The sequence below is a fragment of the Caretta caretta genome, chromosome 2, assembly GCF_965140235.1.
Source record: "Caretta caretta isolate rCarCar2 chromosome 2, rCarCar1.hap1, whole genome shotgun sequence".
NCBI lineage: Eukaryota > Metazoa > Chordata > Testudines > Cheloniidae > Caretta > Caretta caretta.
The window spans coordinates 212753668-212780477 of NC_134207.1; the positions used below are offsets into that span (position 1 = coordinate 212753668).

Consider the following 26810-nt stretch of genomic DNA (forward strand, 5'->3'; position numbering starts at 1 on the left):
GCAAGATGTAGAAATCCATCAACAGACAGTATTCAACACTGAAGTATTGACACAGGGGAAAATATGTACAAAGACTTTTCAACACATCAAGAAATTTACCAGAAACACTCATTCCCTATTGCACAATTGTCAGAGAAGCAGATAGCAAAGTGATAACAGAACAGGAAAAACATCAAGATCTCTTTGAAAGAACAGTATGAAAAGGTTTTGCTAAGAGGGAATAGGACGGTCACCTAATGATCGTCATAGCAATGAAAGAACCTCCAGCTTTGTTGACAAAACAAAAAGACACACCAAAAAAAGCAACCCAAAACCAGCAGTAAAAATGTTCAAAATGAGACAATTCAAGAGGTCCTAATGATATTTGGAAAGATTCAAAAGTACTTGGCAAATGCCTACTACTTGATTTTTCACAAAATGTATCAAAGGAAAAAAAAAGGATTTGAATATACCAGATAAGGTGGAAGGAGAGTGAAAATTTCACAATAAGTTCTTCAGTCTTGCATCAGAACAGGTCTTGTAAGATTGAGAGCCAAACACTTGAAGAAAATGACCATCAGGAGAAGATCTGAGGAATATGGTGTTTCAGCGGCCTACTCCATTAGTCACAGATACAATATAGAGCACAAATAAAGGAATATTAAAATAGGAGAATCACAAAGATTCCCTTTTCTGATATGTAAGACCACAAAGGAAAGGATTCTCTGATGAACTCTCATACAAAGGAAACTGTTTGGAGGAGAGGGTTATGATGCAAAATTAAGTGCCACGTCAGCAATCCACATGGATGCTGCAGTCTGTGTGAGTGATTCACAGTGCAGGATTGAGGCTTTGTTGAGCAAAAGAAGAGGCAGCAGCAAAACAGGACTTTGTGGAAAGATGGACAATCTAGTAATACTGGATGAAAGCTTGCAGAACACAAGGGAGGTTTGGGGACCTGAACTGTTTTCCAATATCAACCCTCAGATTGAAGAGGGTATTGCTAAGTGATCACATAGGAATGCACAAAAATTGTAACATACTTACATATGCTGTCTAAATGTATCTTTTTGTTCCACTTAAAATGAAGCATATGAGCTGACAGCAAATTTTTCACATTTACAAATTTGTGGTAATTGGAAACTTTACTTTTTTAGAAACATTTTCATAATGACGGCAGGAGAGAAAAAATTCACACTGAACTTGTGGGATCTACATGGAAATGACTGGTTGTTCTGCATGTTAAAAGAGGTTTGAAATGGTGTTTCCTGTCACATTAAACCATAACGTAATATGACACATCATCTCCTGTATTAATTTGCATCACATCAAGATGTAATGCAACATGCCATGTTGTTTAACACACTGTAGTGAAACATGAGTAATCAAAAGCTTAACGTCTGAATAGTGCAAAGTTACATAATTTCTAAAAAAGTTACATAAATTGTAAAATGGTCATTTGTAATAACTGAACTCTTAGGCCCTGATTCAGGAAAAATGTAACCACGTGGATAAATCCATCCCTCTTCAGGAAAGCACTTAAGCACCTGCTTAACTATAACCGTGTGCTTAAATCCCATTGATTTATCAGGACTTAAGTATGTGGCTAAGCACCCTTTTTGAAGAGAGATGTTTTCCTGAATCAGGGATTTAATATGTAATTTGTAAAACACGCACTTAATTAGCTAGTACTCCATTTCTCATGCTAGATTTACCCCATCTCCTGTAAGTCACTTTTAACAGTAGCGCCCTAAGCGGTATCTTTTTTTATTTTTAAACTACAGAGAAAGGTTTGGATATTTCTGAATATGAAACAGTTTAATGCCATATAAATCAGTTGTTTCCACCTGGCCTACGGTCTGCGGTGTTCCACTGAAAAGTGTCTACTGTGCATGACTGTGTGAACGGTCGATGAGGGTGGGGAACAAAAGAGTGTATGATTTTGTCAACCATCATCTTTCCTTCGAGTTAGCACATGAAGCCAAATGGTAAAGCTAGTCAAAAATATTTCAACAGAACAATTTTCTGTCAAAAAAATGCAGTTTTGTTGAAATTGAAATGCTTTGCAGGAACTTATTGATTTCATGAAATTTTCAATGGGAAATATTTCACGTAGACTTTATAATCTCAATTTATTTTGCTTTGACATTTATATATTAATTCATTATATTACATTACATTAAGGCTTGGAAGGCGTACATTTTTATCAGTGAATGTTAATAAGCACTGATTTACACTGTATCACACAAATCAATGAAAAAAATATTTCCATCCATAATAATTGATATTTACAGCTAGGTAAAGTAAGAAAAACGATGATTGAGAACGTATTAGAATTTGATTTAAGGATATTTACTTTGTATATTTTGACGTGATGATGACAATTTGTGTTTTAACAGTTATAAAGCTTTAACATTTTTAATCTCAACATGTACTGACATTAAATAATTATTGTCTGACCCCCATTGTATGACTTTCCCCATAATTTCCTGCAACTCTGAAAATCTAAATCAATAAAAATAAAGAAGCTTAAAAATAAACACTATTATCCCTCAAAATTATAAAAAAAATTCAAATTCTGCCAAACCTAATTACATATAATGTTTAATATTGTGTGTATATAACATATTACAATTAATACAGTACAAAAGTCAAAACGAAATTGATCAAAATGACAGGTTTCAGAGTAACAGCCTGTTAGTCTGTATTCGCAAAAAGAAAAGGAGGACTTGTGGCACCTTAGAGATTAACCAATTTATTTGGATGAAGTGAGCTGTAGTTCACGAAAGCTTATGCTCAGATAAATTGGTTAGTCTCTAAGGTGCCACAAGTACTCCTTTTCTTTTTATCAAAATGATAAAGTCTCAATGAAATATTTCAAATCTTCAGGGGTCTAGAAGTGATTCTATTTTAATGTATTCTATTTTAATGTAGTTTTATTCTACTTTAATGTAGTTTTAATGTAGTTGTAGAAATAGTTATAATGAATCTCTGGGGGAAAAAAAGCTTTTGAGGGGAAGGGCATGTTATAAATATAAAGCTCCATGTCTTATACTGGGTGAAATAATAGTAGCTAAGAACTCTAATGTGTAGAGTGCAACATTCACTATTGTAGGTTTGTCAAGATACTTTGCCTTGTGCACTACCTATCTGAGATTTGAATCTAACCCTACCGTTCCTAAAATTAAAGTATATGCTCAGCACTGACCATGCATCCGAATATAATTCTTGAGACGCATCAGTGCTGATAGCTTGTTTTTATTTTTACATATCCATTAAAACCATTTAAAGCTTTAAATATGATTTTATGTTACTCAAAGATACTATACACTGCATACTGCACAATTACACAAAGTTCAATTATCAGCAAAATCTGATGAATGGTATCTATATTCAACCCGACCGAAATAAAGATTAAAATAAATAAAATGAATGAGAACAGCAGAAGAACAGTTTTGACAAGCAAGTGTATTTTTAACTCTTATTTTTAGATCAAGGACATAAAGAAATAGAAGATCTATTGCATTCCAAATTTCCATAGTTACTGACTTCTGGCGGAAATGACTTAAAGGGTTAATATTAAAATGATGTAAAAGCAAATGTGGAGAAACTTCCATTGTTGTTTTCCAGCCAGTGCATTTTACTAACGTATATTGGCTTCCACTGTAACATTCTCATTTCACTTAGCAATGCATTTGGAAAAAGTGAATTTTTGTCACACTGCTTGCCAAGTATTTTAAACTGACACCAGCTATGACTAATGACAGTGCTGGAATGTGCTGTTCTCAATAGAATAGAGGCCTGTACAGACCTAGGAGTTTCCTGGGGTCCAGCTTCTGTCTGTTCAGGGGGCTGGTGCCATATAGCAGTGAATGATGTTCAGAGTGAACCAGCTGTATTTCCTCCAGACTGGCTTTTCGACCTCGAATTCGCTGAAAGAAAACAGCAGAGGCCTACAATATTCCACTGACAATATTTAGGGGGGGAAAGTAAAGGTCCAAAATAACATTTAGTATGATTAATAATGGGTTGAAATTGCGTCATGCAGGAATGTGACACTGATTTGTTTATTAAAGTATAGTAGATGAAAAACAAATGCATGTGTGGTTTATCACAAATGCTGTGTTTGAGTCTTAACTTATAGTTGGCAAGATACAGTATTTCACATAAGAAAAAATAGAAGTCTCTCTCTCTCTCTTTCTTACAAGCCAATAAGTGTTAGAAAACAAATATAAATGTGTTTTCTATAGAACCCAATCCACTTTGAATATCTGTGTATTAAAGAAAACAGTGTATTCACACCTGGAAGCCACAGATGAATTTTGAAATAAAGATCACTGTGTTTTGCTAGGGCCACTATTACTTACCACAGTATCAATTTATTCTTCTAGAAAGGAAAATATAAAAATCATACATTTAAAGGAAGCTAAAAGTACTTTTTTTCTTGAATTTAGGGTTGGTCTCCATAGAGTTTCATTCTGCCAGACTCAGATTCATTTGCTGCCTCTTTTTTATTTGTATTGCTTCCTTACATATTGTAACTGGAGTTTGGCCCTTTAAATACTTACCCAGCTGTTGCCCTTCCCGTACAGCTATGTTAAACTTCAAGGACTATTCTTCTAGCTCCATTAAAGTACAGTCAGTTAAAAAAACTGTAAAAATGACACTTGCTTACTCAACAGAGCTGCTCCCTGTGTGTATTTAGTTATATTTGCTTACTACAGTGACATAAATAAGCATTTACTACTTTCTTCTCCTGTTAGTACTGCACACAGTTGATACAGCTATAGCAGAGTGAAATGGATTTTATTCTTGTTCATGCATAATCAGCAGCAAGTTCTGATCACAATATCTTTATTACTGTAGAAGGAGAAAGAAAACAGCTCAACTTAAAAATCCCCGGTTTTATTTGCAGTGTTGACATTTAGAAACAGCATGGGTCAAATCCTCAGCTGGTGCACACTGTCATAACTCAGGCTGAGGATCTACACCCATCAAATATGTTCTGTATGTAAGTAAATAGATATGAAATTTACTGAGGGACAATACACATGTAACCCCCATGCTATTTTCATGGAGTCATTTTTCAAAGTATGTACTTCCATGCTTTGGATGACTCTTCTTTTGGATAATTTCCATTTCGGAACTTTTTTTTTCCTGGAGGTAAATTTCTAGCACTCAGTATTACATAACCGCCCCCCCCCCATACACACACACACATTGCAAAACACTAAACTCTTCTCTTCACCAGGGCACAAATGCAACAATTACATATATTTAGTGTCCTACCAAATTCACGGCCATGAAAAACGTGTGACAGACTGTGAAATCTGGTCTCCCCCGTGAAATCTGTATAGTATAGGATAAAAGTACACAAAAGTTCAGATTTCACGGGGGAGACCAGCGTTTCTCAAACTGGGGTCCCAACCCAAAAGAGGATCATACAGGGTGTTGCAAGGTTATTGTAGTGGGGTTGCAGTATTGCCACCCTTACTTCTGTGCTGTTTTAAGAGCTGGGAGGCTGGAGAGCAGTGGCTGCTGGCCAGGTGCCCAACTCTGAAGGCAGCACCCAGCCAGCAGCAGTGCAGAAATAAAGATGGCAATACCATCCCATGCCACCCTTACTTCTGTGCTGCTGCCTTCAGCATTGAGTCAGGACTCCTACAGTTACAACACCATGAAATTTCAGATTTAAATATCTGAAATCATGAAATTTACAATTTTTAAAATCCTATGACCATGAAATTGACCAAACTGGACCATGAATTGGGTAGGGCCCTACGTATATTTGAAGAGAGCAAGTTTTGAGGGAAAAGAGGTGTCTAGGGTGGTCCAACCAGACTGGGCATAATTTATACTAAGTTAAGCAGAGGCAATTTTTTCTGAATAATCAGAAAAATATCCCTAAAAACTAGATCTAGGGGACTGTGGAATAGTCTCCAAAAGGAAATGGTGGAAATCCTATTTGGTGCATAATTTAAAACTAGACTGGACACAGCAATGGAAAATAAAATTTAGGGAACAATCCATGGACTAAATGACATCAGCTCTTTTTTCATCTCCAAGTTCTCCAGGCCTCTCCAGTCTCACGTGAGACTTTGTAGCAGCACCTTCACATCCTTTTGACACAATGTTCTACAATCAAAATCAGCACATTATGTTTCTGCGTGGAGTCAATGATAAAAATATTTTTTCTTCACAAGCGTGGTGACTGGTAAGATTTGTTCATTCATCCATTCTCTCTAAAAATTGTATATATTTCTATCAATTGTTTCACAACATATGTACACAATTCTCTACAGAGATAGGGAGGGAAGGATAGTTCTTAGGTCAGCTAAAAATGTTTTCTAATCAGATAGATAAACAGATGTGGTGTCATTTTATCAGAATGAGCTTGGAATGGCTGTATTAGTCACAAGTGGCAAAGGTCCAAGTGCAATAAGCAGGTCATCTCAACTAGGTGCATGTTCATACACTTAGATCACATAGAGGGCTTGTCCACATGCCCATTCAGTTTGCAGCAAGTCTGGGTTTAAATCCACCCCACATCAGTCTGCCATGCAACAACTGTCCAAGTGAACACTGCTGCCACACACTAACAGTTCCTTAGGGCATGTCTACACTGACTGGTAGATCGGCACGGCTGCAATCGATGCAGCGAGTGTTGATTTAGTGGGTTTAGTGAAGACACACTAAATCAATGGGAGAGCAATCTCCCATCGATCTGAGTACTCCACCTCCCCGAGAAGCGTAAGGGAAGTCGCTGGGAGACATTCTCCCGCCGACACAGCTCAGTGTAGCCACCGCGGTAAGTGCCTCTAACTACGTCGACTTCAGTTATGTTATTCATGTAATCGTAGTTGCGTAAGTTAGATCTATTTACCATAGTACTTTAGACTAGCCCCTAGTGCACTTTGATCTACTTCACTTTGAAATGGGACTAGATCGCAGTGCACTAAAGAACTGTTAGTGAGTGTCAGAAGATTCCACATAGTTAATGTGCGGCAAGATAGTGCAGGGTAGATTTATACCCCAGCTTGCTGCTAACTAAATGTTCATGTAGACAAGCCCACAGATTATAGATAAACTATTTTAGAAATATTTAAGAGGGTTAGGTTTTTTTTTAACTGCCATTAATTGTTATAACCTTTTGCCTGTAAAGCCAATTTCTATAGTACCCAAACTCCAACTACTCAGGACTCAGGTCAGAATAATGTCAAGTTTTTGAGGTCCAATATGTCAAGACCTACCAAGGTTATATAAGTAAATGCTGTAACCCCATTATAAAATTTGGAGTCTCAGTTTTTCCAATGGTGCAAAGTTCCGGTTTTAAGTCCGCATAGGCCACAAGATGTCAGACAGCATAATGTAGGCATTTCTGTATCTTTAAGTATACACAAATATAATTTATTTGTTGGGGGATAAACAGAGAGATGTGAACTGCTTTATCTGTGTCCCCTAATACTTTCAAGGTCTGAAATATGGCCAATGTAATGTCCTAATTAGTTCTGATTGGCCCTGAAGGTATCTCAACCTTTAGTAAAATACAGTAAAAGATGTAAAATCATGATAAAGTACACTGTTGTTAAGGAATTAGCAATAATGTAGCAGAACAGATGGATTGCATTGGTTTTGTATTATGGAGAACTTGAAAGGGCTCATTTTGGGGTAGATCCACAGCAAGGGCAAACTTCTCTTCTCTGAACTCCACGATATTCTGCTTCCCCATCATGGTCAGTTCCCTCACTGACATCAGCTTGGAGGTATGCATACGTCAAGGGAGTAGAATATTGAAGTTGGGTAACGGGAAATGTCCACCCTAGAATCAGCCAGAATTGGAGGGGCCTATATCTTCTCCATTGTATTAAACTAAAAATAATTGATAACATGGATTAAACAGTATTTATCACTCAAATCTCTCAGTATAAGCAGTTCCTTTATCACAGCGACATGGAGGGATCTGCTTCCTCTAAACTTCCACTAGGTTCTCTAGTCTGCAAACATACAAATAAACAAACAAACAAACTAATGGTCTTCATAGTTTTCTCATCTTTCTTGGGATTTTTCACAGTGGTTAAATTCTCTCTCAGTTCCTTAAAACACACACACTAAAATGACCTGTTGCCCAGTTAGCACATCAGGGTCTCGCTCTCGCTCTCATATGTGCGTATCTTTCTCTTAAAAACACATGCACACAAAGACATGTTCTGTTGCTCTGTACATACCTTCATCTTTCCTGGTCTTTCGGTATCTCATGTGAATGTGTTTGTCATTAAAAAAAAATGTTTTTAAAGTGCCCATACAGCTCTCCCTCCTGATGCCCTATCACTCTCCTACCCGCACCTTTGCCTTTTGTGTCTCCTTTAGAGTTAAAGTGAGATTATGAAGAAGGAATCTTTATTTCAAAATTCAATAATAAAAATAATCCAGGAGTCTCAGACTTCTTTAACAAAACTTCTTCTCCTCCCCCAGAAAGTTAAAGCTCATGAACTGGCCAACGCAGCCATGTAGTAAGGCAGAAGTACCGACCCCAACAGCATAAAACATCTCCTTAATCCCCTGTGAAAGCACTGCAGGTCACATTGTGAGCTGAGAGAGCAGCCAGGACCGGGTCCATGGGCAGCGTGTATAAGAGGCGTGAGGAGGCTAAGCCTCCCTAAACGGGGAAAGAAATGCCAGATGTGGCAAACCTCCCTTTGGAGGTGTGCAGTCCTGCTGCCTGTGGAGTGTCACTGCCGGACGCTCCTGAGAAGTGCCATGCGAACCACTGGCACCCAGACCGGGGTTCCGCCCCGAGGCCCCTCTCCCACTCAGCCTCTTCCCTCACGGCCCCACCCGCACGGCACCTCTTCCCGCTGAGGCCTCGCCCTTGCTCTGCCCCTTCCTGCCCCCACTCTGTCTCTTCCTCTGAGGCCGTCCCCCCGCCCGCTGCTGCACCTTTCCACCGCCTCTCCCCCATTGCTCAACCTTAAGGCAGGATGGGGCAGAGAGGAGCAAGCAGTGGGTGGGGAGGCCTCGGGGGAGGGGTGGAGAGGAGTGGGGGGCTCAGGGGAGGGAGGAGCAGGCAGGGGGGCCTTGGGGGAGGAGGGAGAGGTTCCTCAGGGCAGAGTGGGGGTGGTGCCTCGGGGGAGGAGGCCAAGAGAGGGCAAGGCCTTGTGCTAAAGAGGGGGCAGGGCCACAGTCCAGGCACCGGTGGCCCTCCCACTTTTAGGGAGCTTCCAGCACTCGCGTCAGCCTCTCCGAAACACAAGAGGTATGTGCCACCTATGGCTGGGTCGCTACTTCCCATCTCATGCTAGGGAGGGGGGGAATAGCTGCAGCCTTGTCTCTACTCTCTTCCCCCCACGTGCCAGCCAGTGTAGCTGAGCCAGCACATTTGGGGATGTACTCTTCTGTGCCAGCAAAAGAGTTGGTACAACTTATTCCCCACACTGAAGCAAGTGGGAAGCCGTAATCAGACTGTTATTTGTGAGTCACAATTCAGTCACTATTCTGGCTCCTGAGGCAGCACAATTCTGCACTGCCCTGATGGTATTAATTTTGATGGACTATATGGGGACAAAGAGTTAAAGGTGTCAACATGACCCTTTCACTGTCCAACTTTAAATAGTTTTAAATAAGGTTCGGGGTTTGGTGTATAGAGCTCTTAGTCTGCTTAGCGCCATGGCAAGTACACTACTAAAAATCTTCTTAACTTTTTAGAGTCTTTGGAAGGAAATAACCCTAGTCTGACAGCCTCTTAGATGGTAGTAATTGTCCTTTGCGGAAAAAGAGAAAAAGTTAGTTGAGATGGGTTGGAGTTGTTAAAATCCAAACCTATTTCCTAGAAGACAAAACAAGACAAACACACACAAAAGGCGAAAGAAAAGAATAGCAAAGATAAAAGCTGCAGCTTCTGTCTCTTGTGTTGATATTCACTTGCAACCTTGCTGCTGGAATAAACACGTGCATGGCACACAGTTGTATTAGTCACTCTGAAAATTAGCAAATTTGTGCCAACATCAGGCTGTTTAGGGAATTGCTTTTAACTGCCTCTTTGATTGCAGGCTTACAGCAGTGTTGCAATATATACAGTCTTGTCTGACTGAGTCAGACTCTGACTAGGCAGAAGACAAATGGAGAAGGAATGAAAAGAGAAGAAATAAGGTGAGCGTAATATTTTGGGGTGCAACCCAGACCAGTGAGAGGTTGTGTCACTGCCTGCTCTGTAAACCCAGGTGCCTTAAATGCTCTGCTGCTGTGCTCACAGCCTGCACACCAACAGCCAGCAGACAAGCATATAGTTCCCTGTGTCTCTGTGTGCGCTGTGCAACACTGATTCAGCACTCTGACCCCAGCAGGCTGCCTACAATACAACAGCTCTACCCTGGTCTCCAGCAGCCTTGGTGACTACTTGCTGTACACTCCAACTCCCAAATTTCCATCTGCCCGGAAGTCTTGAGCCCTCTCCTGGAACACTCAGAGAAGTAGTAAGGTTCATTGAGCCTTAAAAGAGATAAAAGTGCAGTTTATCATTTTAACTGGAGTGAACAATCTCTTCAATTCAAACAGGGCACTGAGCTGGATTATAGTAAAAATAAAGCAAGTTTATTAACATAGGTTAAGTGATACCAAATAGAAGGGATTGAAGCTAGAATGGGTGAACAAATGAACAAAAGTAAAAATACACTTTCTAATGACAAAGACCTAACTTAACATGGCTGACCAGATGCTCTGGCCAGGACCCAACACAGGGACCACAAAGCTCTAGGTTTCTTTGTCTCCTCAGGTGTCAGATAAAGATGGAGTCTCTCTTTGACCCTTATGTTCCAAAGGAATTGTCTTTGTCCTAAAAGTCAGGAAGGTCTCCTGGTGAGTCAGTCTCCTGTGTCTCTCTGGGATGCAGGAACCATGTTCATTCTCTGTCTCTCGAGTACAGTTTCAGGATAACCCCTGCTCATTTAGCTTGATGGCTTTGTTTTTGCTAATATATGAACTGAGGTCAACCCACATTCCTTTGTTTATGACAAACCTGTTTATTACTTTTACCTGGGTTAGGCCGTCTGGTTTTAAAGATGTTCTACTAACATTACACAGAGACCATTCATAACTTTACATATGATGTGGTTACATTCATTTTATAATGATATTACTGACCAGTGTGTTATTAGTTTTCAAATGATACCTCACAGGGCATATTCTGTATAAATATCCTTGCTGTAGTGTGTAGTATGTGAATACACGGGGACCTAGGTTCACAGTGGGGAAGAAAAACGACACATGAAGCGCGGCAATGACAAAGTTTCATATCCCAGGTGTGGTTCAGGTTTAGCCAAAGCCGGTGGAGGTGATGATGTCTTCTGGTTTCCCCTCTCTGGCCCAGCCTGGTCAGGCCATCTTTCAGGATCAGAATGACAGAGGCTCAGCAGTGTTAAAGAAGATCCCAGTGTCCCACGAGATGGTGCGGGTGGCAGCCATGATGTTGAAACTTGCTGCAGTGGTTGCTGGCAGACAACTTCTTCTTCTTCATTCCCCCACCCACCCCCAAGACTTTTCTTTTGAGATCCCAAAAGGGAGAAAGACTAATTCAATCTTTTTGTCTCCCATTTGCACATTTTCCCATCCACATTTATTGCTATAGGCTATTGTGTCATTTTATAAACTTTCAGTCACTTCTCATAGTTGAGCTAATAATTAGGGTAAATCTGTAGGCCCAATTATCAAAACACTCCTTACTTAGGATACATTGCAAAGTCCAATCTAGCAGCTAGGTAGCACTCTGCAACTTTCAGTTGCTCAGTTCTGATGTATCACATGACACTTACTCAGTTATCCTATGTCCATAGACCTTTGTCAGGCAGAGTAGGTGCATCAATAAATGCACAAGCAACAGCTCATCTTATATGAAAATATTACATCAATGTTTTACACACAAATTAAAGTCCCCAGTATTGCAAATGCTGTATAAATTATTCCATTCTAACCCTCTGTTTTCAGTTACTAATAACTTTCTAAAACTCACCATTCAAACTAAAATTTTCATGGTTTGGTCATGGGCTGAATGGGAATTCTTACTTTTCTTTAAGTTGATGGGGAAATGATCCAGCCATTTTGGAGTAAAAGCAAAGTGGAAGGAGTAAAAAACAAACAAACACCTGCTCCATTCAACACATTTTTTTTGCAAATCTTTATATGAACAGCTAAAATGTCTACGGGTAGCCCAATGCTGCAAATGCTTTGTTAAATAAGGTTAGACGTAAGCATATGCTTAATGTTAAGTATGTCCTTAAGATGCTTTGCTGAAACTGGGCCTTAGAGTTCATGAAAAGTAAAAGACAGACTGGACTGTCAAATGAAATCCTCTCTTGAGACACAGAACAAGTTCAAGACAAACACCTGCAATGTGCACTTCCCTTCATCTCCCTATCAAAGCGCCTCAAATTTATATCCCCTCAGATTTCACTTTATTGGATGAAAAGGCTATTTTTACACTGGAACCATTACAATACCAATTTCTGAATAGTTTCAACAAAGAAGCCATTTTCCTTCAAATAATTAAACATGAATATACAACAAGCTATGAAATGTCATTTGTAAAACGTAAGTAAGCTTTCACAAAATGCTTCCTTTGAAACACATAGGGGTACCAAATTAGTTGAATGCAGCTTGAGTTAAACTGCTTTGTTTCCTCAAAGCTCCTGCAAACTTACAAGATCCTACAAGATCTGAAAGGCTACATTTTAATTTCTAAAATAACTAAATTGTAGGGGAAAATCTTATATATTTAATATGAAAAAGGTTATTTTGGCCTAATATTACACATAATAAAAACATAACATTTTTTTTACCTTTAATTGTATTCAGACCTATAAAATGTTTGGGGTCCCATTATATCACCCTTGCTAACATTGAGAACTAATCAGTGGGATGATTTGTGAAGTAAAGTGCTATAAGATCAGAGTTAGGGCATCTGAATCTGGACCTTAATGATTTACATAACAGTGTATACAAAAGAAAGGAAACCATGCAGACCACACATGACCAGACAACTATTATGGCAGCTGCTTTGATAGTGGTTGTAAACAATAAGGCTTTTTTCTTTTAGATGTCTCTCTGATTATTTTTTACACGCTGCTTGTTGCAGCTTCACGTAACCTGTTAACATGCCAGTTGCATTATTCTGTACATTTTCCAGTATGGGTCTGAACCACAAAGTTCCAGATCCAAATTTCCCAAAGTTTTAGAAGTGTTCAGATCCAAGGTTTGGGATTGGCTTATCACAAAGGTAGATAGGGGGCCACTCATAACATTTCTATCCAAATGTAAGGGGACTGTTGCCCCCTTACTAACATTCAGTGGGGGTGTTTTAGTTGCTAGCTCCCAGTACTCAAAGGGGAAGGGTCCATGGGGATTCAGGACCCTGAGACTGCCAGTCCCCAGGAACAATATGGAGAGGCCAATGCTCCAGGTCAGGCTGAATGACAGGGCGGGCAGGCTAATCAGGGAGACAGGAGGCCAGGGAGGTCCCATCCTCCGTGTGAGCTGGATTTGCCTGGGTCAGTCAGAGTGCGGCCGAGCTAAGGAGAAAGCAGGGGCCCAAGCTGAGCTGGGGAGCAGAGCTGTGCCAGATCCAGAGGGACCAGAAAAGCAGCCCAGAGAGAGAGACCCTGTCCTGGGAGCAGAGCTGCAGCCCCACAGCCAGAGGCACAGCCCAGAGAGAGCAGACTTGCCCTGGGAACAGAACTGCAGCAACCAGAGCCAGAGGGGCCAGAGAAGCAGCCCAGGGAGCTGGAGGCAGAGCAGCAGCCGTGCTGCGGTAGAATGGAGCTGTAGCTAAGACAGAGTCGAGCTGGAGCTGGAGCTGGGGTTGCAGCAGTCCGGAGCCGGGTGTCATGAGCAGCTGTGGAGAGCGAGGGGGGACCCTGGGCAGTGGGCCCAACACAGGGAGACACCTCAGCCAGGAGGCTCTGCAGACTTGAAGGGGGACTGGTAACCCTGACAGGGCAGGGACAACGCTGGGAAGAAGGGCCCTGCTACCTAGAGCCTGTGGTCACCACCAGAGCGAGTGTCCAACCCGCAGCATCCCTGCAGCACAGCCAGGGCCTGAGAAGAAGGCCTGGGACTTACACGGAACAGACTGTGAACTGCCCTGACATTCCAGAAACACTGTTTGTGATGTTCCCTGCCACAGAGCGAGTTGATGTGTTTCCTTTAGCCTTTCCCATTTCCCCTTATTCTTTTTAAAATTAATTGTTGATTAAATAACTTGCATTTGCTTCAAATTGTATGTAATAATCAGTGGGTCAGAGAAGTGCCCAGTGCAGAGAGAGTACCCCGGAGTGGGGACACCCTAGCCCCTGTCCTAGGTGACTGCAGCAGGGTTGGGGATAGAGCCCCCCAGGAATCCTGGGCCCAGCCTTGTCAAGATTATGAGGACTCTGCCAGACAGGAGAGTGGAAGGGGAGTCCTCAAGGGCAGGGAGGCCACTGGGTAAAGGAAGTGGGAGCGAGGACTCAGATCCTTTCGCTAGCCCAGTTCACCGGGGTAGTGCAATTCCCCACAATAGCAGGACTATTCCCCCGCTTACATAAATCCAACTTTCCCAAAGACTGGGAGTGTCAGGATCCAGGGTTTCAGTTTAGGTACATCTGTAATATGAAGAGTAAAAGCAGACTCCATGATATGCTGTTGTAATGAGATATGCCGTTGGAACTTCAAGGGTTCCAGAAAACTACTGGACTACAGAACTATAATGTACCTCAGGCATGTGACACTTATACCTAAGAATCAATTTATACCACATTATAGGTGCTGCCTTTCCAAAATTCGACACAGTTTACTGATTAGTAATGTCAGCTTCTTTACTGCAGATATTATGTAACGAAAATCCACACTGCATCTTACTTATGTTCTTTTGTGTTCACTATGACCCTGAGTCAGCAAAGTAATTAGGCCTCAAATTTAGCAAAGCACTTAACTAAGCATGTGTTCATGACCCATTGTAATCGATGGAACAACTCCTGCTAGAAGTTACACATGTGCTTGAGGACCTTGCCGAGTCACAGCCTACTAAAACATTAAAAAAATTAAAGCAAATGAAAAAAACAGCCTGTTAGAGTGTTGCCATTTTGTTAAATTAGTGTATATAACAAATCCATTACAGTGCTTGTTACTTCATAGTTCTATGTGCTCGGTTCTCTACAGAGCAAAAAATCTCTGTGAATAGTTAGTGTTTCCTGAAGAAGTGACCTACAGTGCTAGTTCATGTGGATTTGCAAAAATATTAGTAAACAACACAATTGTAATGTGAAAAACAGAGTATGTGAGCCGAGGAAATGACTTGATCCTGCAAAACGTAAGCACCTGCTAACTTTACTTATGGGAGTAGTGTGCATTGAGCTCTGTTAGGGCCTGCTCCTGAGAATCAGTGAGCACCCACAACTCCCAGGGACTTCAATAAGATGTGAGCATGTTCAGCACCTCTCAAGAGGCATTAAATGCCTTTCAAGACTGAGCCCCTTGTGTGTTTCCAAGATTTGCAAAATGATGACTGTAGGCTGTTTTCAGTCCACTTTTAATTAACTTATTATGCACTAATACACAATCATAAAATCATAGGAATGTAGGGCTGGAAGGGACCTTGAGATGTCATCTAGCCCAACCCCTGTGTGGAAACAGAACCAAGTAAACCTAGATCATCCCTGACAGATGTTTGTTCAACCTGTTCTTAAAAACCTCCTATAATAAGGATTCCACAACCTCTGTCGGAAGCCTGTTCCAGAGCTTAGCTTCCCTTATATTGAACAATGTTGTAAATGTAAAGGAAATTAAAATATAAATACACTAAATGCCAAAGTTGCCCAGATATTGTCTGGAGAATTGGGCTTCAAGTGTCTTGATTTTCTGACCCAATGTCCATCTCACTCCTGGGACAATAAGAAAAGCTTATGAAAGCAAGTTTTATATGCAGAAACATGACAAGGTGAAGCATGCAATTATGAAGACAATGGAGATGATTAATAAATAACACAAATGTTCTTATGCTGTTACAAAAGTGAAATTGTTAGCTGTCTGAAGAAACAATGATCCTATTGGAAAGATTGTAACTCCCTTTTGATCGCTATCTATCCATCCATCCATCCCTTCCATCCTTTACATTATCTCTCTCTATGTATCCCCAGGTGGAGAACACAGCTGAAGTCTGGATTTCATGTTATGGTATTACAAGTAGAAGAAATTTACACAACTACAGGTGGAAAAATTAATGTCAGTGTGAAGATCCCATTTTAGGAGAGGAAAGGAGGCATCAGAATGTGCAATATTTTAGTAATGTCGACCAATCATTATAGAGACAATGTATTCTATTATTACAGAAGTGACACAGATTTAGGATTTATTATTTTGCCGTTTGAAGCTACCTGGTCTTTATTACCTCGCACTTGTTTAGCAGCCCAGTTTCTTGCAGCCTCGACCAGATGCTTTGTATTCTTCCAGCATGCTCTGGATGGTTGGCATAGTTGCCACACATGCATTGGTGCTTCAGCATTAGACTGTCATAGACAATACCTTCAGCATAAAGACAATACAACAAGAAAATAGAAGTAAAACTGAAATACAAGTTATATTATTCTATACATAGTGCTTCCATCATGAACAGATTTTATTTAATACCCAAATTGACCAAAACCAAATTCCCAGATCTGAACATCCCTTAACTTTGGGCATATCAAAATATGGATCCCAAATGTGCATATTAATTATTATGACAGTACCTAGGGTCCCCAGTCATGGACCACGCTCCCATTGTGCTAGACACTGTACACACACAGAATATCTTGTCCCAGCATAGAAGAGAAAAGTAGAATCACTGAGAAATAATGCTACCAGACCACGTAATCTGCAAAGAATTATATTGAAAAGTACCTTGTGAACAGTTTTGAATAAGTAGCATAATTCAATTGAATTACTGAATCATTTATTTACAGTTTATTCAATTGATATTTTTGTGGCATGGGAAGGGCATATATTTATTGCAGATTATGAGGAAATCACTCACACAGCCCCTGAAAGTTTGATTCAATGTGTTGAACATAATAGAAAATAAAATGTAGATTTTAAACATGCTCCGTATGACATTTAAGTGAGTGGTACAAACACAGCAGCTGGAGCCAAAACTCTTCTTTCATCAAAGAAAAGAGTTATACCCTGCATGAATTTATGACCAAATTTTGCTGTCAGGTCCAAATGCAAGGCTCCCTTTGAATTTGGTTTACTCATACATCCAAGGCCAGAACAATTTAGTACCAAACAACTCTCAGTGTCATGTCAGTTTTAGTTGTATCTTGGGAGCAAGAAGCTTTTAGGGTATTTTGGTCATTGGGCTCAGTGCTAGTCTTTCATTTCAAGGCATGATTTAAAACCAAGTCTAAGCCCTGGTCTACACTAATTTTTCGAATTTAGCAGTGTTAAATCGATGTAAACCTGCACCCATCCACACAATGAAGCCCTTTATTTCGACTTAAAGGGCTCTTAAAATCGATTTCCTTACTCCACCCTGACAAGTGGATTAGCGCTTAAATCGGCCTTGCCGGCTCAAATTTGGGGTACTGTGGACACAATTCGATGGTATTGGCCTCTGGGAGCTATCCCAGAGTGCTCCATTGTGACCGCTCTGGACAGCACTCTCAACTCAGATGCACTGCCCAGGTAGACAGGAAAAGAACCACGAACTTTTGAATCTCATTTCCTGTTTGGGCAGCGTGGCAAGCTGCAGGTGACCATGCAGAGCTCATCAGCAGAGGTGACAATGATGGAGTCCCAGAATCGCAAAAGAGCTCCAGCATGGACTGAACGGGAGGTACGGGATCTGATCGCTGTATGGGGAGAGGAATCTGTGCTATCAGAACTCCGTTCCAGTTTTCGAAATGCCAAAACCTTTGTCAAAATCTCCCAGGACATGAAGGACAGAGGCCATAACAGGGATCCGAAGCAGTGCCGCGTGAAACTTAAGGAGCTGAGGCAAGCCTACCAGAAAACCAGAGGGGCGAACGGCCGCTCCGGGTCAGAGCCCCAAACATGCCGCTTCTATGATGAGCTGCATGCCATTTTAGGGAGCTCAGCCACCACTACCTCAGCCATGTTGTTTGACTCCTTCAATGGAGATGGAGGCAACACGGAAGCAGGTTTTGGGGATGAAGAAGATGATGACGATGATGATGAGGTTGTAAATAGCTCACAGCAAGCAAGCGGAGAAACCGGTTTTCCCGACAGCCAGGAACTGTTTCTCACCCTGGACCTGGAGCCAGTACCCCCCGAACCCACCCAAGGCTGCCTCCTGGACCTGGCAGGCGGAGAAGGGACCTCCGGTGAGTGTACCTTTTAAAATACTATACATGGTTTAAAAGCAAGCATGTGAAAGGATTAATTTGCCCTGGCATTCGCGGCTCTCCTGGATGTACTCCCAAAGCCTTTGCAAAAGGTTTCTGGGGAGGGCAGCCTTATTGCGTCCTTCATGGTAGGACACTTTACCACTCCAGGCCAGTAACACGTACTCAGGAATCATTGTACAACAAAACATTGCAGTGTATGTTTGCTGGCGTTCAAACAACATCTGTTCTTTATCTCTCTGTGTTATCCTCAGGAGAGTGAGATATCATTCATGGTCTCCTGGTTGAAATAGGGTGCTTTTCTTCAGGGGACATTCAGAGGAGCCCAATCGTGCTGAGCTGTTTGCCTACGGCTGAACAGAAATGTTCCCCACTGTTAGCCACGGGGAGGGGGGTGGGTTGAGGGGGTAGCCACGCGGTAGGGGGAGGCAAAATGCGACCTTGTAACAAAAGCACATGTGCTATGTATGTAATGTTAACAGCAAGGTTTACCCTGAAAGAGTGTAGCCACTGTTTTATAAAATGTGTCTTTTTAAATACCGCTGTCCCTTTTTTTTTCTCCACCAGCTGCATGTGTTTCAATGATCACAGGATCTTCTCCTTCCTAGAGGCTAGTGAAGATTAGAAAGAAAAAAAAAACGCACTCGTGATGAAATGTTCTCTGAGCTCATTCTGTCCTCCCGCACTGACAGAGCATAGACGAATGCGTGGAGGCAAATAATGTCAGAGTGCAGGAAAGCACAAAATGACCAGGAGGAGAGGTGGTGGGCTGAAGAGAGTAAGTGGCGGGCTGAAGACAGGGCTGAAGCTCAAATGTGGTGGCAGCGTGATGAGAGGAGGCAGGATTCAATGCTGAGGCTGCTGGAGGATCAAACCAATATGCTCCAGTGTATGGTTGAGCCGCAGCAAAGGCAGCTGGAGCACAGACTGCCACTACAGTCCCTGTGTAACCAACCGCCCTCCTCCCCAAGTTCCATAGCCTCCACACCCAGACGCCCAAGAACGCCACTCCACTACAGAGGATTGCCCAAAAAAAAGAAGGCTGGCATTCAATAAATTTTAAAGTTGTAAACTTTTAAAGTGCTGTGCTTAAAGTGCTGTGTGGCATTTTCCTTCCCTCCTCCACCACCCCTCCTGGGCTACCTTGGTACTCATCCCCCTATTTGCGTGCTGAATGAATAAAGAATGCATGAATGTGAAGCGACAATGACTTTATTGCCTCTGCAAGCGGTGATCAAAGGGAGGAGGGGAGAGCGGTTAGCTTACAGGGAAGTAGAGTGAACCAAGGGGCGGGGATAAACAAAGAGAACTTTCACACCGTAGCCTGGCCAGTCATGAAACTGGTTTTCAAAGCTTCTCTGATGTGTACTGCGCCCTCCTGTGCTCTTCTAACCGCCCTGGTGTCTGGCTGCACATAACCAGCAGCCAGGTGATTTGCCTCAACCTCCCACCCCGCCATAAACGTCTCCCTCTTACTCTCACAGATATTGTGGAGCACACAGCAAGCAGTAATAACAGTGGGAATATTAGGTTTCGCTGAGGTCTAAGCGAGTCAGTAAACTGCGCCAGCGCGCCTTTAAATGTCCAAATGCACATTCTACCACCATTCTGCACTTGCTCAGACTGTAGTTGAACAGCTCCTGACTACTGTCCAGGCTGCCTGTGTACGGCTTCATGAGCCATGGCATTAAGGGGTAGGCTGGGTCCCCAAGGATACATATAGGCATTTCAACATCCCCAACAGTTATTTTCTGGTCTGGGAATAAAGTCCCTTCCTGCAGCTTTTGAAACAGACCAGAGTTCCTGAAGATGCGAGCGTCATGTACCTTTCCCGGCCATCCCACGTTGATGTTGGTGAAACGTCCCTTGTGATCCACCAGAGCTTGCAGCACTATTGAAAAGTACCCCTTGCGGTTTATGTACTCGCTGGCTTGGTGCTCCGATGCCAAGATAGGGATATGGGTTCCGTCTATGGCCCCACCACAGTTAGGGAATCCCATTGCAGCAAAGCCATCCACTACGACCTGCACATTTCCCAGGGTCACTACCCTTGATATCAGCAGATCTTTGATTGCATGGGCTCCTTGCATCACAGCAGCCCCCATAGTAGATTTGCCCACTCCAAATTGATTCCCAACTGACCGGTAGCTGTCTGGCGTTGCAAGCTTCCACAGGGCTATCGCCACTCGCTTCTCAACTGTGAGGGCTGCTCTCATCTTGGTATTCATGCGCTTCAGGGCAGGGGAAAGCAAGTCACAAAGTTTCATGAAAGTGCCCTTACGCATGCGAAAGTTTCGCAGCCACTGGGAATCGTCCCAGACCTGCAACACTATGCGGTCCCACCAGTCTGTGCTTGTTTCCTGAGCCCAGAATCGGTGTTCCACAGCATGAACCTGCCCCATTAGCACCATGATGTATGCATTGGCAGGGCCCATGCTTTCAGAGAAATCTGTGTCCATGTCCTGATCACTCACGCGACCACGCTGACGTCGCCTACTCGCCCGGTATCGCTCTGCCAGGTTCTGGTGCTGCATATACTGCTGGATAATGCGTGGGTGTTTAATGTGCTCCTAATTGCCAAAGTGAGCTGAGTGGCCTCCATGCTTGCCTTGGTATGGCGTCCGCACAGAAAAAAGAACCGCGGAACGATTGTCTGCCGTTGCTCTGACGGAGGGAGGGGCGACTGACGACACGGCTTACAGGGTTGGCTTCAGGGAGCTAAAATCAACAAAGGGGGTGTCTTTACATCAAGGAGTATTTCAGGCAGGACTTCATGGAGGGTTCCAATAAGAAATGGTGCACCTAAGTTATTTTTCTTATTGGAACAAGAAGGTTAGCCTGGCCTTTGATTGATACATGGCTAGATTTACCTCGCTGCACCTTTTCTGTGAGTGACTGCAGTGTGATCTAGAGGAATGAGTCCCCTAGACAGGGGTGGGGGGGAAGCAAATGAATACAAAACAAATCTGGTCTATTTCTTGTTTTGATCCACTCCATCTATCTTTTACATCTTTGGCTGGCAGCAGACGGTGCAGAAGGACTGCATGCCATCCACATCTCATGGCTGCTTGGCAGAAGATGGTACAGTACGACTGCTAGCCATCCTCATCTCTTACCTGCCTGGCAGAAGATGGTACAATATGACTGCTAGCCATCCTCATGTCTTGCCTGCCCGGCAGAAGATGGTACAGTACGACTGCTAGCAATCCATATCGCCTGCCTGCTCACCATAAGACGGTTCAATAGGACTGACTGCAGGACTAAAGAGAATGACCTGGTCAAGTCACTCCAAATTTAGTCCCTGCGCCCATGTCTGCCCAGGCGCTCCCAGCCGACGTGGCCAGGAGCACCTCGGACACGACGATGACGGCTACCAGTCCTTTTGCACCATCTGCTGCCAGAAGGCAATGGGTTGCTGCTACTGTGTAGCAATGCCGTACCGCGTCTGCCAGCATCCAGGAGACATACGGTGACGGTTAGCTGAGCGGGCTCCATGCTTGCCATGGTATGGTGTCTGCAAAGGTAACTCAGGAAAAAAGACACGAAATGATTGTCTGCCCTTGTTTTCATGGAGGGAGGGAGAGAGGGAATGGGGGCCCGATGATATGTACCCAGAACCACCCATGGCAATGTTTTAGCCCCATCAGGCATTGGGATCTCAACCCAGAATTCCAATGGGCAGTGGAGACTGCGGGAACTGTGGGATAGCTACCCACAGTGCAACGCTCCGGAAGTCGACCCTAGCCTCAGTACTGTGGAAGCACTCCGCCGAGTTAATGTACTTAATGTACTTAGAGCATTTTCTGTGGGGACACACACACTCGAATATATAAAACTGATTTCTAAAAAACTGACTTCTATAAATTTGACCTAATTTCGTAGTGTAGACAAAGACACTGACAAGTCATTTTTATTTATTTATTTTAACTCTGGTATTTGTATTTCCCTCAGAAATGACTGAAATAAAAAATATGTTCCTAACCACTTTGGATCTTTTTCATTTGGAAAAACTTTGGATTTTTTCCCCCTTGCATTTGGATGGGACTGAAATTAACAACTTTGGTAAATTACACAATTCAACGCTTAAAACCTCCCTCTTATGCACCAACATCAGGGGAGGGATAGATAGGTGGTTTGAGCATTGGCCTGCTAAACCCAGGGTTGTGAGTTCAATCCTTGAGGGGGCTATTTAGGGATCTGAGACAAAAATTGGGGATGGGTCCTGCTTTGAGCAGGGGGTTGGACTAGATGACCTCCTGAAGTCCCTTCCAAACCCTGATATTCTGTGATCACTAAGGATGCCAATACATTTCTGGTAAAATTGTATTAGCCTGCTGTTTCTGAACAGTCAGCCAGGGAGGAAAATATAAAATTAAAGTTCAGATTCAACAAAGCACTCAAACACATCATTCAGCACATGTGTAAATTAAGCACAAGCTTAAGTGGTTTGCTGAATCGGGGCCTGTTTGCACTATGGGCAATGCAAAGTTAAGGTTCTATTTAAAAGGTAGAGCATTCCAAATTATGGTGCTTCTGATACTTTAATTCTTCTGTATTACCAATCCTGTGCACTTTAAACCTGATCCTGTGCTGGAAGATCTTCTATTCACTTCAGTGGGTATGAATGTAGGATTGCACTACAAAATGATAATACGCTAGTAAAGTTTACATATAACAGGAGCAAGAAAAACGACCTATATGCAACATAGCAAAGTTCATGCTGATTGAGCATCCTTGATCTAACAAACTTAAAAGTGCGTTAATGCTAACATTTTGTATTGACTTACCTGGTTTGTTTTCTTTTAAAGGAAAAAAAAGGAAAAAACAAGATCTGGAGGTAATCATCTAATATGGCTTAAAAGCTCTGCTGGCATTGCTGATACAGTTTAGAATTTCCTTTCTCTACAACTATTTGCATTTCACAGTTAACAAGCTTTCCTGCTTCATCATCGGGGCTTATAAATTCTCAGAACCAACAAATGCACACTCATGTAGTTGCATACTCACATGCTATGCATCTCTCTTCTGTGCCCATATAGCTTTATTTTTTATGCTCAGTGTACAGCTTTCCAGTGGGCATTACTTGGTTAAAAATAAAGCACAATTTTTTTCAGACTAACTAACACCATATGTCTCTGGTAAGTACTATGGCCAGATTTTCAAAAGGTATTTAGACACCTAAAGATGCAAGTAGGTACCTAATGAGATTTTCAAAAATCACCGAAGCAAGTTAGGTGCCTAAGTCCCATTGATTTCAGTGGTTCTGCTCACAGTGCCTAAAGTTAAGCATCTGCAAAGTCTTTACAGGATCAGGGCATATAAAACGTATCCCTCCCTCCCCCTGGGATTTGTCCTGATTATGCTAGTTCCCAAGAGGGTCTCCCAGAGTAACCCCAATTCTAATCAACAGAAATAAAAATACTATTAAAATAAATTAAAAGGTGCTGTGTAATAGTAACTTTTTTGGAAATGATATAGACATATGTGGCTTTGACAATTTTGAGGCTATTGGTTGATGATGCCTAGCAATGCAGACAACTATGCAAACATTACATTTTTAGAGGTGGCAATAATGTTCCATTAGCATGTTCTCTAATACAGAGTAAAACAAAAATATAATTTTTATGGTAATTGAGTTATTTTCTCCAAATCAAAAAATCAGTTCAGTTTGGATGAGGTAATGGGTCACTCCTATAATTTTACGATGGAAACATCCACCCCAAAATTTTAAATGGTAAGATATTCACACCACCAAGTGCATAATTTTCTTCTAAATAGGATTATTTGGTTTAAAAAGAGACTGAAATACACATTTTCATTTACTGAAAGCATCTAAATTGATTTAGGATGTGCAACTAATTCAGTGACACAAAGCACATGTGTTTGGTACAATACCACAATGCAGCAGCAGCGCTCACTGCTAAAAATAGCCTGTAGGATTTCCCCAACAGGATTCAGCCAACAATCTCCCCACCCCCACAGAGGAAGAGACAACTGTTTTCAATTGCAGGCTGCTGTGGATCATTAGCAAAAGACGGTTACTCTGTCTTTCTAGAAGAAATGCCTCGGGCCAGATTCTGATCTCATATGCCTTTGTGTAAATCCACTGAGGCCAGTAGAGTTATTCAGGATTTACACCAATGTAACTGAAGTTAGCATCTGGCCCTTGGTGACGGAATGGAATGGTGACCTCACTCAACCATGCAATGAAAGATAAGGGACCAAAGAAATCTATCTTTCATTTGTGTCAGAAAAGGTGAGTTGCTCCTAGTCAGGATTGCATAAATCTCATTCTATTCCAAAATTCCTTATCTGGAAGAACTTTTTTAATACCATTTGAAACAATGGGGGGACACCTAAATTGTGGCTAACAAATATCTTGATAACAATGTTTTCTATGAAGCTACAGCCATAAAAAGTCATTGAGAACAATAATACCTTCAGCAAAGCTCAAGAGAAGGGGTTCTAATAAATTAAACAGCATAACAATCTAAAATAAAAAATGTCAGAAGTCTGATATAAACTGACCAAATGAATATACATCAGACAATGCCGTCATTCTCCATCTTTAGCTCACAGTCGTGTGCCTAAATACTGCAGAGCTTGCATGACACTATTCTGAATCCCAGGATTTTGCTAATAGCGTTCTCTCCCACATCTCACAGACCAATGGCAGTTTTAAGTCAAGCATTCAAAGGTTTGGAAATGCCAAAATTAAGGTTGACTCTGCAACCCGAATTCAGCCCTCTTGTGTGTACGTATTATCCCAGACTCCATGCCGAGCAGCACCTATCACCTATCACACTTATAGCACTCCCAGCATTATCTATAATAACAACTCCCTCCTCACACTATTGGCATTTGCTTTATTGCTGCTGCTCATTGCAGGTTTATACGCATTTCTTTTGGGACATCTACAAGCTTCTTACTCTCCAAGAGTGAGAATCCTACACCAAGGATATCTTTGGAGAAGGAAAAAATGCTTAAATTGTTATCTCGTTTCTCTGAGGATGTTGTCTTGCAGTCATTAACCCACTCACCCACTTCCCCTTCGTGTTTACAGGTTACCTTCTTCAGGTGTTTTTTCTTTTGCATCTTTTTCATTTTTTCTCTGAGACACATTTTTCTATATCATGCTGATCACCTCCAATTGTCATTTCTCTCTGTAAACTTTATTTCCTGCATAGTCAAGTAAATGAAATATTTGGAGGGCAGTGACTATACTTGACAGGCTGATCAGTGGTGGCCATTAAGGGGTCTGGCTTGCACTCTGTTCCACTACCCTGCCCTCAAGAATTATAAACTTTAAGAGCTAGGGTAGCTCTGCCAGTCTCATGCTAAGGAGCTAAGACCCAAGAGAGAAACCTAAGAAATAATATTTTAAGAGAAGCAAATTTACAAGTCATTTTCCCTTTCTTCCTATCAGAGTAAGCAAAGCATGATTTATCTCCCACTTATAGGCACACACTGTATTTTTAGGCCAAGACCTATATTCCTATAGGTTAGATTCTATTTTTTCTGATTAGCTGCAATTGGGGAACCAGGCTTTCTGTTTAAGGCATTTTCTTCCTATTGTTGGAGACTTTCAGGCCCCTCAATCTTTCTATGGATCATATACGTATGAGCTGCTCATTGAATGTCTGGAATAGATGGTGACTGCCCAGCAAAACCTCTCCACTGATAGCTTTCACACAAAACTGTTAAAAGACTTCAAGCCTGTAGCTGACATCACTGTCCCGTGACTGATCACCTCATTTGTGCTGCCAGGACTTTGTTTTTCATAGTGAACAGCAGCACCCCTGCAGGACTGAGTGACATTCCCACTGGAATCAAATGAAGATGTTGAGAATCATATCCCAGCCTTGACACTTACTGGTGGTCTCTTTTCAATGCATTGGTGGTCTCTTTGCAAAAAGAACATGAAGAAGAGAGGCAGAGGATGGGGAAATGAAAGAAAAAATTGTAAATGACATAAAGACACCAAAAATGCACCTGTTGCTACATTGCCAGAGTCAGTGGACAATAATAATTTATGACTGTGTGAATATTAACCCTGTGATTTATCAGCTGCATTGGTTGATTTAATTCCAATAAAGCATCATAAAACTCAGTAACGGTGAGATTAAAAATGAATGCATTGCTACAGGAGATATTTAAGGCATTTAAATCAGTTGACCCCAAATGAACAGTGCATTCACTCTGCCTATTAAAAGAGGTCCTTAGGGAGTCCTACCAGTCATGTAGACAGGCTGGATGGGCCGGTCCATTGCTGGATGAGGTAATGTGGAAGCAGCAGGGGAAGAATGGGTCCTGGAAACAGGTCGATGTTTATCTAATCCTGCCATGCCAACTGTAGCCATCTGAGCCTGGTACATTTGCAACTGGTGGATACGTTGATGCTCCAGGATCTGCTGTTGCCAAGAAAACAGCACAGTAGAAAGAAATGTGAGAAGGGATCAAGTAAGA

General features: G+C 41.9%; 1 protein-coding gene across 19 annotated transcripts in view; it reads right to left on the reverse strand.

Moving 5' to 3' along the window:
- Positions 1-26810, reverse strand: part of HDAC9 (histone deacetylase 9) — a 704322-nt gene that overhangs the window by 162844 nt on the left and 514668 nt on the right. For 17 of the 19 annotated variants that reach the window (XM_048838336.2, XM_048838333.2, XM_075125815.1 and 14 more), the window contains 3 exons: positions 26578-26755; positions 16391-16524; positions 3791-3911 (listed from right to left, as the gene is read on the reverse strand). In XM_048838336.2, the coding sequence (XP_048694293.1) occupies positions 3791-3911; positions 16391-16524; positions 26578-26755 (433 nt within the window). The remainder of the gene's footprint in view (positions 1-3790; positions 3912-16390; positions 16525-26577; positions 26756-26810) is intronic. The other 2 variants (XM_075125806.1, XM_075125814.1) reach the window with 2 other exon arrangements.